At 44.4% G+C, this 16,562-nt stretch overlaps 1 protein-coding gene across 2 annotated transcripts in view; it reads left to right on the top strand.

Annotated features, from left to right (window-relative positions):
* The window catches only part of LOC144728752 (regulator of G-protein signaling 7-like), a 97,567-nt gene extending 85,155 nt beyond the window's left edge, over positions 1-12,412 (top strand). For both annotated transcript variants that reach the window (XM_078608369.1, XM_078608370.1), the window contains one exon: positions 7,202-12,412. In XM_078608369.1, the coding sequence (XP_078464495.1) occupies positions 7,202-7,252 (51 nt within the window). In that variant the 3' untranslated portion in view covers positions 7,253-12,412. The remainder of the gene's footprint in view (positions 1-7,201) is intronic.
* The last annotated feature ends 4,150 nt before the right edge of the window (positions 12,413-16,562 follow it).

Genomic DNA, 16,562 nt, shown 5'->3' on the forward strand with positions numbered 1-16,562 from the left:
TTTTACCAGGTAAGGCCTATTGAGTTATGTAGCTCCTTTTCAGAAGCAACCTGGCCACAAAGCATAGCTCAACAAAGTGGCTTATGTGTACATTTATATCAGGCAAATACTGCTTTAAATACGCATGTTTCCAAATGTGGGGGGAAAAACTCGAGGACCCGGAGACAAATGAATACGACCAAGGGGAGAACATGCAAACTCCAAATATACCAGCATCAAGGTCGGGATCGAACCCACGACCTCCTGTATACCAGGCGAGGTAGTTAACGTCTTGTCAACGTCGCACCCTGAAGCCAAGCACCATCACATTGCAGATCCTAACAGCTACTCTACCGCTCCCCACACACACAACACAGGCTGTGAAAATGTTGTTCACATTCGACGCGTGAAAATCCGCGCTGGGAACAACTCGCCTGTTGGCACGATGCCCGGCTAATTTGTGACATGTGCCACTTGCCTCGCTGCTGCTGCTGCTGCCATTCTCGCTTCCTCGTCTTTGTTTTCACGTTAAGTTTGACTTTGAGCAAGACCACCGAACTTCGTTTGAGAAAATCACCCAAGCGGTGACGAGTGGGACAAGGCTCGGTCCGCTTCATACTCTTCACCCCACGTGGGCTGGGGAGGCGTGCAAATACAATTACCCGTTCATGCAATGCGTGCCGCTGTGCCACTTGGGACGTTCTGTATTATATATATTTTAAAAGTATATATTTAGCATTTATATTCACAAGCAAGCAGGCTTAGGTGTAAGCCACATTCACACTTACCAACAGGAAGTGATGTCACTTCTGTTCTTTTCCACTTCAGGGTTCCGCTGCGGTCTACTTTGTGCATGAGACAAAATTCGAAGCTTTTCTGTAAATCCCCGGCTTCTGAAGAAATGCACCGCGCCAGATTCCACGCCCAATAACTATTTTCAAGGGTCCCTGGCCTAATTAGAAACTAAAAATCAATGTTGCAACACTTTTGACCTGTTCTTTGACCCTGCAAACACCTGAAATAATAGTTTCGTGTGAAATCGGATAGGGGACACCGGTAGACGACATCACGTCGGTTATTGTTTATTTATAGACTATAGACCGAGTATAAGGTCACACACGTGCACGCTCGCACACCGTTAAATCTCACACTCGCAATGCCATGATTGACACTGTTATCCTTCCAACTGAGTTGAACTGAAGTCACATGGCACTTCTCAGTATATTTAGTAAGCAAGTAATTATGCATTGATTCACCAATCAAAATCAAATCTTATGTTCACGACACATGTATCTGATCATGCGTGTAAGATTTTATTAGTTATGATTTACACAAAATATATGCACATAGCATGGAGCGTGGGCGCATTGGTTTCACGCATTGCGCTGTGAACTCAGTAAGATGAGTTCGAATTCTGGCCACGGCTAATATCAGTTGGGCGCCGTGGTGGCGAGATGTTAACCACCTCGCCTGGTATACAGGAGGTCGTGAGTTCGAGCGTGACGCCTGCTGTATATTTGGAGTTTACATGTTTCTCTCCCCGTGGTCACGTGGATTTTTCTCCAGGTTAATTTGCGACAGAATCGTTACGTGAGCAATACGATCATATTCATTCCCATGTAGTCCGCTCGACAACATCAACAACCAAACAAATACACAAAAACATTCGTACATTCACGGCCGACTTTCCAGCAAGAAAAAGAGCTAAAAACCCTGTTGGTAACTGAAACAGCGTTAAGGCAAAGGGCGTGAAGATTTTAAATGAAACAGAGTAAAATGTGGATACCGGAACTGACTTGGCATTTTTATTTGAAAGCTCGCGACGTCATTCAGACCGCAATCAAACAACTGACTGAGACTTGGGGAACTCTTTTCTGTGTTTATGCAGCGCCACGAAGCGCAGTGCAAGTGCGCATCCCGTTCATTGAACCTGCTCCTTCTCTTGTTTTTAAAGACAACGACACGATTCCTCTCTTTGTCCTAGGACTGGCTTGCTCCTCGCTCGTGGTCTCACGAGTTTTTGCCCTTGGTTCCGTGATGTGTTGAGAGCCTCAATAATGCATGCTGGCAGGCGCGTGTTGCCGGAGAAAGATGTTAAGTCATGCGTACGGCCGATTGGATGTGACAGATTTCCCGACAGGCTGAATTTCACCCATTCCTGGTGTTTCTTGACTAATTCTCTTTGCCAACGAATGAATTGATGTTATTTATGACTTCACCTATATATATATTGACGTGCGTGTGTAGGTGCGCATGTGTGTATGTATTTATCTTGTCCTTGATCAAAATACCTGGAGTGCACCAGATTCTCGTCATAATTCGGAAACTAAGCATGAGGAAACAGGTGCTGTGGGCTTCTGCTGGACCACGTGGTGAGCAGAGGGCAATGCAGCAAAATCCATTGTTGTACTGCACTGTTCTCAATCTATACTCCCTACCTTCACCAGCCTACACTGGCCGGCATGGTGAAGTGTGGTCAAATAATCACTGCCACCTGTACAGCGTGGGGAGGCCCTCATCCAGGAGTAGATTAACAAAGAGCTAATACATGGACGTTAATCTGTCTATCTAGTACCGACCTTAGCTGTCTATCTTTGCCATCTCTCTGTCTGTTTGGCTGCCTGCCTTACTACGCGCCTCTGACTTGGTCGATTACCACCTGCACTTATTATTATGACTCCTACCTGTATCTGTCTGCCTGCACATCCATTCAATCAGTCTTCCCGTCACTGTATCCATCCTCTTAAAATAAAATGTTGCCGCTTGAGTGACTGTGCGTAGCTAATGCAAAGAGTAGGAAAGGGCAGAACTGACATGTCAGCCAAACAAGCTTCTCTGGATTAGAAGTTTTCTACCTATTTATTTATTTATTTACATGAGACATAGGTTTTAAGTAGACCAGCAGGGTTTGTAGTCTGGAGCAGTGATGTGAAATTCAATCGGTTCAGAGCTAAATAGGTCAGAGCATGGAATAGAAATTCCTCTTGCTAATGCACCTATTCATCTTATTCAATTTAATGTACGCGTGTCTTCTTTTTTACAAGATTCACCAGAGTGCAAGGGCTCGCAATATAGCATCTCGCTTGATTAAAATTATTAGCATTTGAAAAAAGATAATTCACCATTACACCCGAAGCATCACGCTTAAACACGGTCTCGTTTAAATACCGTTGTCGGTGACACTTGTGTTGTCTCATCTTGCACGATCATAAAGAAACAACACGTGGAAAACAACGTTGGCGACTCTGTGCTGACGAATGTATTTTCTGTTGAACGAGTAACAACGTTTCAGCACCATCATTCACGACCCATTGCCCTGCAAGTGTCTCGTGCAAATTTGACATCGGCGCCAATCCACCAACACGATTGCAGTTATCGTTGCATCCAAAGCGCTATTGAAAATATACGTTCGTGAGTGATGTGTACGTGCACCCAGGATGTTACGCATGCATGTTCAGCACATACGTAATCTTTAGATTGGACCAAAGGCCATCGAGATGCACAGGACTGCATGCTTCACCGTGCGCTCGAACATGGGACATCTCGTATGTGATTCTAAGTGCAGACAGCAGCTGTCCAGTGTCTCTCTCATGGGGTGTTTTACTGCGGTGCACTTTCTGCCCATCGGCCCATTCTCTGTTCAGTCCCCGAACTGCATTTGCAGAAAGAGTGCACGGTAAGCAAGATGTACATCTCTAAGCAAGATACCGAACTCGACATGCTCGTCAATAACACTGTGGCCCGAAATATAAACTCGCACATGATCGGCAACGTTTTGGGGGAATGATCCTTCTTCATAGTAAACATCTTGTGAGATAGGCTACCAATCACTGCATTCTCTAATGGCGTATGGTACAAAGTACAGCTCAGAAACGTGGTCATTAAACCGAAAATTGGAACATAAAATGAAAGGTGCACAAGGGAAGTATGGAAGAATGCACGCTCGGAATTGCTTTGAGAGACAGGAGGAGGACCACGTGGCTTAGAGAGCATGCACAGGTGAAATACGTCATAGCAAACTGTTCAGGAAAGTAGAACAAAACAATGGCCAATGGTCAAAAATAGTGAAGGAGCAGACAGCCAAGGAATGAAAGAAGACGCCCACTGAGGAGAAGGAGTGATGAAAACGGATCATGCATGTCATGTGATGTGTGTGTGTGCCGCCGGGGTGAATTGTAACATCCTCCATAACTGGAGATGAATCTCCCAAGTGTGCGGTTGTATGTATGTTGAACTTCTTTTGCACCGTACGTAGCCAACCGTGCTAATCCGAGGTGCATGGGAAGGACAACAAGCTAAACGCGAAAAGCAGTTCTAAATAAATGAGATCTCAATCTAGATTTAAAAGTGCACGGCTCTAGTGGCTTCTGTGCATGGACTGCAGCCCCGCAGTAGCTCCACGTGGCTGCAGGCCGTGCATGGTGCTTGGTTGGTTCCTGCCGAGTGGAGATCGCAGCGGTCACCCAGTAATTATATATCGCCCCCCACCACGTGCGCGTGTGTGTGTGACGATACATCACGACCGCAATGAAACAATTTCACACCATTCGTGTACAAAACGAGTTGTTCTCAGTGACCGAATATACATTATAAGATTAACGGTAATCATTGCTTACGAATAGCAGCGTAGTGTTATTGCAGGGATCGTGTTCACCGTTGATTTATGCGTTGCTGTGTTATCAATGAAAGGACCAGAGTCACTCCTAGTAGTGTTTTAATTCATAAAGTATAAGAATGTGTTTTTTTGGAACAACGATACATGATGAAAGTAGCATTTTTACTTGTGATTTTATTTGCTAGCAATCTTCTATTATTTATTTCCATTTAATCTTCTACACAACATGAGTATTTGCTTTTTTTATGATGTATTATCTTTAAAGTAATCACTTTTTTCCTATCACTGTTAATAGTTTTATGTTTGATATGCATGAACCAAAAATACGATGACATTTCAGTAGCATTTTCAATAACATGTACAAACTGCAAAAGTCAGGTTACATTTCAGTATCATCGTGAAGTAATAATCATATTACAACAGTGTTATTTTGGTTTAACACGTAGGCTTTCGCCTATTTTGTTAGCGTTATTGCTCTTGCTACAATAGAGTATTAACGTCCAACATTATCATTGGCTGCTCTGTATGCAATGAAGAAGGGCCATTGCCCGAAACGTTACCTGTGTGATATTTTCCTATTAAGACCACACACATTGTTATTAACGAATGGTGTTGAGTTTGTTTTTGGTGGTTAGTGCACCACTGCCACCAACAGCAGCATCACCAAATGATTTGTTCAACATTATTCTTAGTCGCAGCATTGAGTGCTTACAGAGCAGATATTAGGAAGTTCATGGGATAGACTAAGCAACTTGGAAGTCTGGAATTAAACATGTCAACAAAGCGTTGAAATACTCTTTGGAAAAAACCAAAGAGTATGAATCCCTGCAGTCACGAAGCTTCAAATCTAAAGCGTTGAAAACATAGTGGGGGAGAGGAGGTTAACACACGTATCCCGTTTCCAAACCGTAACCCTAATCACAGAACTGCAGTGCATTGGCAAAGATTCCACGCCCCACACGGCCATCCCATGACCGTGTTTGTAGACGACTCTTATTTGGCTGCAAAGTGTGGATTCCATCTTCTCTGTATGTATGTTGAACTTCTTTCGCGCTGTACGTAGCCAACTATGCTAGTTGGAGGTGTGGGGGAAGGACAACAAACAAAACACATAAAGCGGTTCAAAAGAAATGAGTTTTCAATCTGGATGATTGAAAAGTGCATAGCTCCAACGGCGCCCTAATTTCGGAAGGAAGAGCGTTCCTGACGGCCGCAGAAGTGCATCTGAAAGGTCGTGATGCAGTGACCATCTTTGTTCGATGAACAGCTAAAAGCTTCATGCGAGGATGACCAGAGCGAGTGTGGGATAGCGTTTCCCCCCGGAGAACACGTGGAGTTTCTCCAGGTGCTTCGGTTTATTCCACACTTAAGCACTCATGAATTGGCTGATAACACTTTAATATATAGAGGACCGAAGAGCTTGGGCATTTGTTGGTGCCGGCTCACGGCGTGTCTGCCTTCTTCCCACATGTCTGTGGTTCCTCGCGCCTCAAGGTAATTTTCTCTCTCTTGGAGAGCGAGCTAATGATGTGCGGCGCGTTGCAAGTTGACGTCATTACCCGATGTTTGTGACCAATGGGGAAGACCTAAAGCCAGACGTTGTAGGTCAAATGATAGCTTTGCATCAGCCGTGGAATCTATGAAAAGGAAGGAAGCGATGGCCATGTTATCCGTGGTGACCTCTCGACCTTCACCTGTCAGTACCAACAATGTCCCGTCGGTCTCATTGCGGTCTTGCGAGAGTCATTTAAAAATGCGTTATTACGGCGGCGACGACGACGGCGACGTCATCACCTCCACCTTGCTACAGTCCCTCGAGCCCCACAGTCAAACAGACGCAGGGCTCTGCACCCCCTCGGGGCCCACATTAGTCACCAGGTGAGGCTGGTGCAAGGGGAAGGATACCAGATGGCAATTATATTTATTTATATTTAGCACCAAGCGATGGGTTCTTTTCGAGAATGTTTTAATTGCTAATTTAAATAAAGGCCAGCCTTATCCATATATTATATTTATGCTATTCACCAGGTTTTTAAATGTATTTGTCTAACTGTATAATATTGTCATTTGCATACAAAATTCAGTATCATTTGTCAGTCCCTTGGTAACAAAATTTCAGCTTGGGACACAATCACACAAAATTACGTTTAGCAAAGGCATTTTTGGTCTTACATCTTTACAAAAAGCATTCCTCTTATCACTGTGGACAGTGAATTTCCCAGGTCTATCACCATGTACAGCATTTGAAAAGTAAATTTTCATCATCACTCATGTTCTACACATTGATAATTGAAGGCCTATCCATGTCCTCACTGATCACAATCAATATGATCTCATCTCAGCGGTCATCCACTCTGACATGAGTGCATATAGACGTGGTTTGCTTCTACCACGATTCGTAAAATCGCCTCCGAGTTGCAGGTGCTAAGGACGCAGCTCAACGACCCAACGCAAAGGGCATCTCGTGGAGTGGATGAGGGTAGAGTGAAGGGGACGCTCGGGTCAGCTTGAGTGGCAGTCCGAGTGTAAAGGTGTGCCTCTTTATCGAAATGTCAAACCCGCGTCATTGCACAGAGCTAATTATTCTCGAACATCTTTGTTTTGCAGGGGAAATCCTTGACCTCCAAGAGACTCACCAGCCTGGTGCAGTCGTCCTGATTAAAACAATGTACCCCCCTCCCCCCCCCCTCGGAAGCGGGGAGAGTCACCGTGCTCCAAACGCCTACCACACCGTCGTCTCAAGAAGCACCAGCCTCTCAACAGGAGCGGTCGAAGACCGACTTTACAAAACTTTTCACGAATTAATAATCACGGTGTCCGATTTCTGTGAGAATGGTCGGTAATGAAATGTGGACATCGTTGAGCTCTTGGGACCAGGTTTTGCAAGACCAAGTTTTCTGCACTAACGGGGGGGGGGGGGGGGGGGTGGTTAACAGAGCACGTGGTGCCCTTGAAGAGACTGGCTCTTAATACGCAAATTCCATTCCACTTAAACTCACTCTGGTCTATACGTCAATGTCAAGCAATTATTTAAAGCCTTTACCAGAAGTTCTCGACTTGATGGTAAATTAGTGGATGTGCAGCATGTACCAGTTAGCAGGCACGCCGAAATGCGCCGAGTGTTGGAAGAACCATTGCGGGGAGTTTGTCAGATTCAGTAGCTTAACGAAACCCTACAATGGATCTGCTCACCTCCGTGACTGAGTTCGTCGGCACACATGCACGCCCCAGGAACAAACGATGCGAAGACTTCGTTGTAACGGAGTTTTCCTGCGGGACATCCCGCCGTGATGGTGAACGTGGCGTGAGTTTGCAAATGAAAGCCCTTTTCTCGTTTTCAGCTGTTCGGGTTTCGTATCTGCCGGATGTTGACGAATTCCCAGTCGATATTGGTCGGGTTTAATGCCATAGTCCCGTGTAACAAGTGGGCAGTGGAGAAAACCTAGATTAACAACCCTGCTCTGCGATCATTAGGTTTTTATTTTATTTATATTTTCAACAAAGCAAAGGTAGAAACACAGAACAGGTATACAAGCGACCACTACGTACGGTTTAGACGAATGGCAACAGTCGGCTGTGTTATATTCCAGCGGTCGACTTGGATGCAACACACGTCATCCATTCTTCCCCTGTACGCATCTACAGTACATCAGACGTGTCCTCCCTTGCCAAACATTCCGAGACCTCTCCCTGGAGAGGTCACCTCAGAGGGAGTACAGAACCACGTGGATGCAACCACAACGAGAGCGTTCCAGCGTGCGGCGCCGTTCGTCTGGGAGGAGGCGTGCAGCCCTGACGCCCGGTCAAGGCACCCCCTCGACTTCTTGGTTTTGGTGTCTGTAACGAGGCTGCTGTTGTGCATCATGTCACCGGCCACCCACCGAGCGATTGGTCTGGCCGTCCCCAGGGGCTGGAGACAAGCACGTCACCTCGCTCTCTTGATCTAAATCTTCAACAGCAGTGTGTTTTTCACATTTGTATTTCAGTGGCAATATTGAAACAAGTAAACACTTCTCACTATTGCAAAATGGAAATGGGAAGTGTATATGCCAATGCGGCAAATTCAAACAGTTGGCTCCAAATGTTATAAATCCATGTCTGGCTTTTGCAGTTCCTTCATTTAGTGCCGAGCCAGGCAGCAGCAGCAGCAGGAGCGTCCTCGGACCCGCCGCCCGGCTTGGTTAGCGGACGTGGTCTTCAGACAACGTGTGTCGCGGTCTGTCTTGCACCACAGCAGCTCAAGGTCGGTTCGTAACGTCAGACCCACAGGGGGCCTTGGCCTGGTCACAGACTGTTGAGCAGGGCTTAATTCTAGATTTTCTTCAGTCATTCAGCACCGATTCCCTGCTAATCGTCAACGCTCTGTGTTGATTGTATTCACACAGCAGCCAGAGCAAGATCATCTTCCTACCTATACTTACACAGCTCGTCGCTGAACATCTGCCAACACGATATCACAGAGCTGGTTTAAAAAAAGGTGTTAAATTGTACAATGTACATTTTTAATATTCGGTGGATAAAATTAGTAAAGTGTATAAAGTGAAAATATTTATTTGAGATGTTTCTGCTGTTGAGGTTTTTACACGAGCTTTTAAAGCGGCGAGACAATGAATGAGCGAATGTTTGGGAAATGTTCTGTAGTCGAAGGCTATGCAACAAGAAATTGCGCATGTTTTGTTGCTACTGCTTGTTTTAACACTAAAATGAGTGAACCTTACAACATGGCACGTAGGAGGAATACCATGTAAACACAGACCTCACCCTCATCACCATCTGTACATTAAAGATTTACAAAGTCGCTGCTTTTTATGTCAGCTGTGGGTGTTGACTTAGTGCAAGCTAGCCCAGATCGGCTGCCCATTAGTGCAGACTATCCCAGATCTGCTGCCCATTGTTCGTGCAGGCAAGCCCAGATCTGCTGCCCATTGTTAGTTGAGAGAACCCCCACTTAAAGTGACTTCAGCAGTGGTTCTGTAGTGTTCTCTTCTTGGGCCGTTCCCCAATGTGATGCGGTGCTCTGTTGGCTGTGAGAATTCCATAAATAGGTTTATTCACCTCATGACATAACATCCATGGGCCGATTGGAATAAAGTCGGTCATAAAATATAAGATGATGTATCTACCAACGGGCACCAATTAGCAAACTCCTGCACCATGGTAGACATGACAATCTGTGCAGAGGTGATGCGCAAAGGGGGTTGAGAGCCTGTGTAAAGTGAGGAGGGCACATTACGTGCAAATGAAAGAGGAAATAGACACGAATTTTTTTTTTAAAGTCATGCTCAGGGCAAATGGAAATCCGCATCAGCACTGGCTCCACATACAACAAATGGATCGTCGCTGTAATAAGCCGAAGTTAAAATGAAACACGCAGTGAAAAGAGCGCACGGGAGGCTGCTGTTCCAAACAGCCGCTCGCATGAGCTGCCACGGTGTTGTGCTGCCACGTTGTTGTGCTGCCACGTTGATGTGCTGCCTGCGTGCCATGAGCCTCAGTCCAGATCGCCCCCATTGACTGCAGTGTGCAGGTCATTGTGGTGCACATTCGTGAAGCGTCATGTCTCCTGCTGGGATCCATGCCTTCAAGTTTATTGAGAACTCCAGATACCAGGATAGTCCCGTTTGCAAGAGTGACCTGAGGCATTAGTCCACCAGTAGGGGGCGATTATTGGTATGTATAATCCCAATTGAGCATTTTGTGGGATTTTTTTTAATTTGGCAAATTTGGACCGTGATACCGACACGCAATGGCCTACTCTTGCAAATGCCATAATTGGATCTTTAACATCCACTTTGATTATGGTTACAACCACAGTAATAACCAGGGCGGCCGCTAGATTCGAATGTGGTTGAGGGGGCCCGGTTAGTGAGGCGCGGTTCACTTACGTGGCCATTTGGCGTCTCTCGTGAATGCTCAAACGTACTGTACCGACACTAATAATTAGAAATAAGAAAACATTACGTGCAAGTAATAATCCCTTTGATGCTATTTATTACTTGATTTTCTGTGAGACACTTCCTCTGATGCGTTATTCTTCGTAGTGTAATTAATTTTGAAGCAGGAGGCCTTACTTTTTAATTATTTATCAGTGGACTGATGCACGCGAATGTACAGCGTTGAATCGGCAACCGTAGATAAAGAACACGAATTCCCACATTCTGTAGTTGATGGAACATTGTCGAAAGCTACGGCCACCACCACCCACACGTAGTCTCTCCCCCACCTCTTATTCCACCGTGATTGCTATCACTGCTCCTGCATTCATATTACAGTACTATATTGAATGTGTGGTGAATTTTCTAGGTCTCAAATCCTATGTAAATAAATAATGTTATGAAACAACGTAGACATCATGTAGAAAATGTACTTAATCAATTATTTATATGTTCTTGCACTCCCTTTTTGGTAATTTATGACAAAGTCAATAGTCAAGTCAACATTCTCCCCGCTCCAGTGAGCTTGGGACATTCATCATCTCTCTCAGCAGCCTTGAGCCAATGTCAGATATTGTATATTGCCAAAGCAGGATCCAGGCATATACCAATTGTGCTCCTTCAGTCAGATCAGGGCTGCCACTTCTGAGGCAAAAAAACAGAGCTTAAAAGTCAAAGTCAAAGTTATTTATTGCCCTGAATGTCCACTGTTTACTACCCTGAGCCAGTGATTGAAATGCAACATTGCTATGGTGGGGGCGAGTCTATCCACAGTACAACCACTGTTGTCGACTTCCTTACAAAGTGGTACTTATTTACATTACTTCGGAGGGATCATGAGCTGAGGTACTCGGGGATTCCACGGTGAATTGAAGCACCTTTAATGGCCGTAGGGATAACGTGATCCTAGTACATTTAGTATCACGCACCTCGAGACGCTGTCAATCAAGGAATTGAAGCGTAATTCCATCCTTCCAGGTGATTTCTCCTCTATCTCTCTTACCAAGATACCAAAGGGCACTCCATCTCATACTCCCTTCAATTAAGAGTATTCATTCAATATAAGGAGCTCAGTCAGATATATGTGCGAATCAGAAGTTTGCTCAGCTACTGTTATAACCAGGTTGAAGACATCAACGCACTACTCTTGAAAAAATGGTTTAATCACCGTTGGCTGCTCGATTCGAACCCATGATCTCGACAGTGTTGACTCTGTGCTCTTACCCAAGAAGGGGTTCGTTGGCTTTCTCGTTGTGAATATTATTTTGTTTGTTTCCCATTAATTAACTAAAGCACCTGTATTCGTGTGAGGGAGGAAGCTTGTTTTAGAAGGGCGGTCTCACATGATGCTTTGTCTTCGGCTTGTTTTTGCAGAGTACTTTGACCCATGGATGAGAACGCAAAAGAGTGCGTAACAAAGCACTTGATAGCAGACACAAGGTTGAGACCTTCTATCATGTGACAACGTGGAAACTACTCCCAATTATTGAGCGGCACTATATTCAATCAATAGATGCCTTTTTACGTGGGTTTCCCCCAAGCTATGGTATCAATTCCTCACACTTATTATTTAAATACCCTGCGTAAAAGTACCGAATATACCATGCTCAATGTGATCATATGTACATCTATATGCCCACACTCGTATATGAGAACCACAGTACTGTAGTGTTATGTATGTGCAGAGGATAAATGTATTCAGCCTATATGATGTGGTATGTTATCATACACCTGGCAAATGCAATACTGCCTTGTGAGTTTGACTCCAAAGGGTCATTGGCACAGAAGCACACGTGTAACTGTATATCTGTATGTGTAAACACAATGTATAGTTTGATGGGGCAATAAAAGGCAACACTTCAGTGAATAAAGCTGAAGTCACTCAGCCAAAGTTTCGCTACCGTCTCTTTTGCTAATTGAAGACAAAGGCCCCCATATGGCCTTCAATCGGCTGTTTGGGTGAGTGCTGTTAGCGAGCACGTTATTAAGGTTGTCATGGCACACGAGGGGGTTGGTGGCCAGCACCCCAGTGATGATGTTTTTACACACCACACCAGGTGCTCATTTAAGGCTGAGTTGACCTAGATGAGGCCCGGGACCAGTTCCGATATGTTTGTCACCGATGATGGCCGTGAGCAGGAATCGACCTGGGGCGGCCCGGTTCGTCGTGCATTGCGCTAACCTTACGCTACCGCTCCCCATAATATCACGCATTATAAAATTGTTTGCTAATACCACACACTGCATGCAAATACCGTATCCTGCTGTGTGTGAACATTAGGCAGATGACAGATTAAGAAAGCGCATCATATTTAGGTGATGTGCCCTCGTGCTTTAGAGGCTATGTATCTCCTCTGGGCATGCAGTTCTGGCAGCTACACTCAGTACCCCATTCGTTCTTAAGTATCACCTCGTGTCACCTGGACATTCACCTTTCGCATACACCACGGTGCACTTTTAGATTTTAGAGGACAGATCTTTTTAAAACACATTTTTTCCAAAACTATATTTAGTTTTCAATTCAGGATTTGTATTGTACATTCAAACTAATCTCAACTGTGACCTTATTACCCATTATCCGTAGGAGCTTTAGGATCTGTAAAAACTCAAATAACAGTATCTGCAATTATCTGAAAGTATTGTCCAAACCATTGAAAATCTACTTCCTATTATCCGTGATTTTTTTGCAAAAAAGTGGAGTTTGAAAGCAAATTTATCCCATCATCCACAAATGTTTCATGGTTAGGTTAAGTGTCTTTGTAGATATAATTCCCAAAGATGGATCTGCAATGTTCGTCCCCCACATTGCCGAGTTTTCTATTGTGTTATGATTTATGTGGGTGAAAACACACACATGGTTTATATGATACAATTTCACGAGACATGTACTGCAGTTGATTTAACCGTTGTAAGGGTGGCAGAGTGACGTAGTGGTAACCCGTGTCCCTCACTGCTAGAAGCCCCTGGGTTAGAGTCCCGACTCGGGCACCTTTCTGCGTGGAGTTTGTATCTTCTCCCCCTGTTCTGAAAAGGTCTCCTCCGGGTTCTCCGGTTTCCTCCCATACCGAAAAAGACCAACATACAATATAACTGGTGTTGGCCAACTGGAAAAGACCTGCAAATTACTCAATTGAGTTGATACATAACATCTTCCCCTTCTGTGAATACTTGACAGGACCCTCAACATATTCTTGAGACTCAGGCTTTCTTGGGTAAACACGCAGAATAATAATAATGATACTTATTTGAGGTCTGTGGAGGTGGCTTATAGGCAATCACAATCAAGCAACAACCATTTGTGAATCCACCATCGTGATATTTAGCAAAATTGTGTGATAGTGTGATATTATGGGGATCGGTAGTCTTAATGGTCAATGCAATATTTGCCAATCTATTACTGGATAAGGCCTCAGGGCCTCTTCATACCGTGCAGGTTGTGGGCGTTATATGGACACTCTCACCATGCTCGTCATTACAGTTTGGTAAAGGTGAGGAGCATCGAAGTTGGACCATTGTAAAGATCATCAGTGAATATTGGTGCACTACCCTCTGCTGACAATGCACTGGTGCAAAATCACATTAGACCTAATGACTAAAGCAAAATGCTTTTGTACTTGTGGTATAAGAAAACCATTTGCACACTGTGGTGATATCACCAGAATCATCCATGCGTTATTGGTCAACCGAAGACAAACCTTTGCCTGTGTCTTCTCGTTCCCTTTTGGATATGGCTTTGAGTAAGGATTCAAGGTGCGCTTAATCAGAATGATTCGCTCGGGTTATTTCAATTACCATTGTATATTCAGTTTTGAAAATAAACATAAATTCAATCACATGCCCAATATATAGTTTGTGTAAATAGACAAAGGTTTCCCTCAGAGCCTCAACAGACTATTCGGCCCAGTTCTGTAAACGAGCATGGAGGCTGGCACGGTACACGAGGGGGTGGGGGATCTGCACCACCCCCGACCGCCTTTATCTCCCCAGATTGTTGATGTTTTACACACCGCACCAAGTATTCATTTGAGGCCGAGTCGACCTAGGGTAGGCCCAGGACCGGTTCAGATAATCGTCACTGGTGCTGACCGTGAGCGGGAATCGAACTCGGGTCGCCGGGTTCGTATGGCAGTGCGCTAACCACTACACTACCGCTCCCCATGGATGTTGTGTTTGCGTTGATATCCCAAGCACAATTCCTTATCCATCGTATTTATCCAGCGAACCTGATACCATTTCTACATTACCCACCCCAAACATATACAGCAGAAGTATCCAGCATATTTTGAATGTTTCCATTGCAAGTCTCGTTCAAATGGTCCCGATTCACAAATGAACCCGATTCACACATGCTAAAGAGTGTGTGCACAGTAGCACAACTGTTATCCGTGGTTGTTCATTCCGATGATTAGACTTTATATGTAAAACATCTACATTATACTGTCTAGTGAATGCAAGAATTCAAAAAATATTAACCTGAAAATAAACAGTTTTCCAATCCTGTACATATAATCGAACTGCAAATCTACGTCTCTATGTAAACATGGTTACCCAGCTTCCCTTTGTAAGAGAGATAATGTACTCGGACTCTTAACCAGGTTTTTTTTTTAATGTGAGGACAGTGATTTATGTATGCAATTATATTTGGCATACAACATAAAAGTAGCCAGTTTATTCATCGTACTATTAAAAGCATGGTACCATGGTTATGTATGCGATGTGTTTGAACAATTTACAAAAGCCAGAGGTTGAATCACGGCTTGTTTACATTCCAGTATTATTATCGGATTAAGCAAACGTTTGCATCATTGTGGAGGAAAATATAAAACGTGGCCTTGACAAACACCGACACATTTTTCCACACGCAAAAGAATGCATGGGGCTTTTCCATATTCACAAGCGCAGAGGGAAACAAGGACAACGGGGGAATGAGTATTCTACATTATACAAGGGCGCCGTGTTTGTGTGATGGTTGGAATATTGATGCTCCCAAAGGCATTGATGGTGTCCAAATGCACCCACAGCAGCACAAAGGAGGGATGTGTGTTGGTGGGGAGGTGTCAGCTGAAACTGATTGACGAACGCCTCCTCCTCCTCCTCTGCACCGCAACGAGGCTGATGCGCACTGCTGCCCCCCCCCCAACTCTCGCAGCGAGGTTGGGGGGGGGGGCAGCAGTGCGCCTCAGCCTCCCTGTGCTGCTGCGTGGCCACATGCGGGCGTTTTCCGCAGCCGATAATTGCAATTCGTGATTGATTTACGTATTAGGCCATGGACAGTAATTATCTGGCCAAATGTCAGTGGCAGGACGCTCCACGACAAGCCGACAGAGCCAAATGAATTACTTCGTCACCACCGCGTGGCAAACGTGCAAGGCACACAATGTTTGATTTTATTTTACCAGGCGAGGCCCACTGAGCTATGTAGCTCTTTTTCAGAAGCGACCTGGCCACAAATGATAGCTCAACGAAGTGGCTTATCATGTGGAAATGTATCGCAGCCAAATACTCTAAATTCTAGATTTGAAGCTTTCGTGACTGCAAGGATTCATACTCTTAGGTTTTTTCGGTAAAGTCACGTAGGTAAAAAATATATAAAAATAATAGAAATAATAGAAATATTATTTTATTTCTAAAATAATATAAATAATAATAGAAATATTACTATTTAATTTTTATTATTATTTATATACATTTTTTATTTTATTTTAATGTTTTACCTACGTGACTTTTATTTCTATTATTATTTCGATTCTTTATTATTTATTTTTTACCTACGTGACTTTTATTTCTATTATTATTTCTATTTTTTTTACCTACGTGACTTTACCGAAAAATACTCTAAACGCGTGCTTTCTAAATAAAACCCGGAGGACCCGGAGACAAATCCACGCGACCACTCCAAATATACAGCAGCAGCAGCAACAGCAGGCGTCACAGGGTCGGGATCAACCCAAGACCTCCTGCAGACCAGGCGAGGGAGTTAACAAGCTCGTAGCCACCGTGGCAGCACCCAACGTCGTTATCAAGCGAGACCTTCG

Source organism: Lampetra planeri, chromosome 30, assembly GCF_965212315.1.
Source record: "Lampetra planeri chromosome 30, kcLamPlan1.2.h2, whole genome shotgun sequence".
NCBI classification, from domain to species: Eukaryota; Metazoa; Chordata; class Hyperoartia; order Petromyzontiformes; family Petromyzontidae; genus Lampetra; species Lampetra planeri.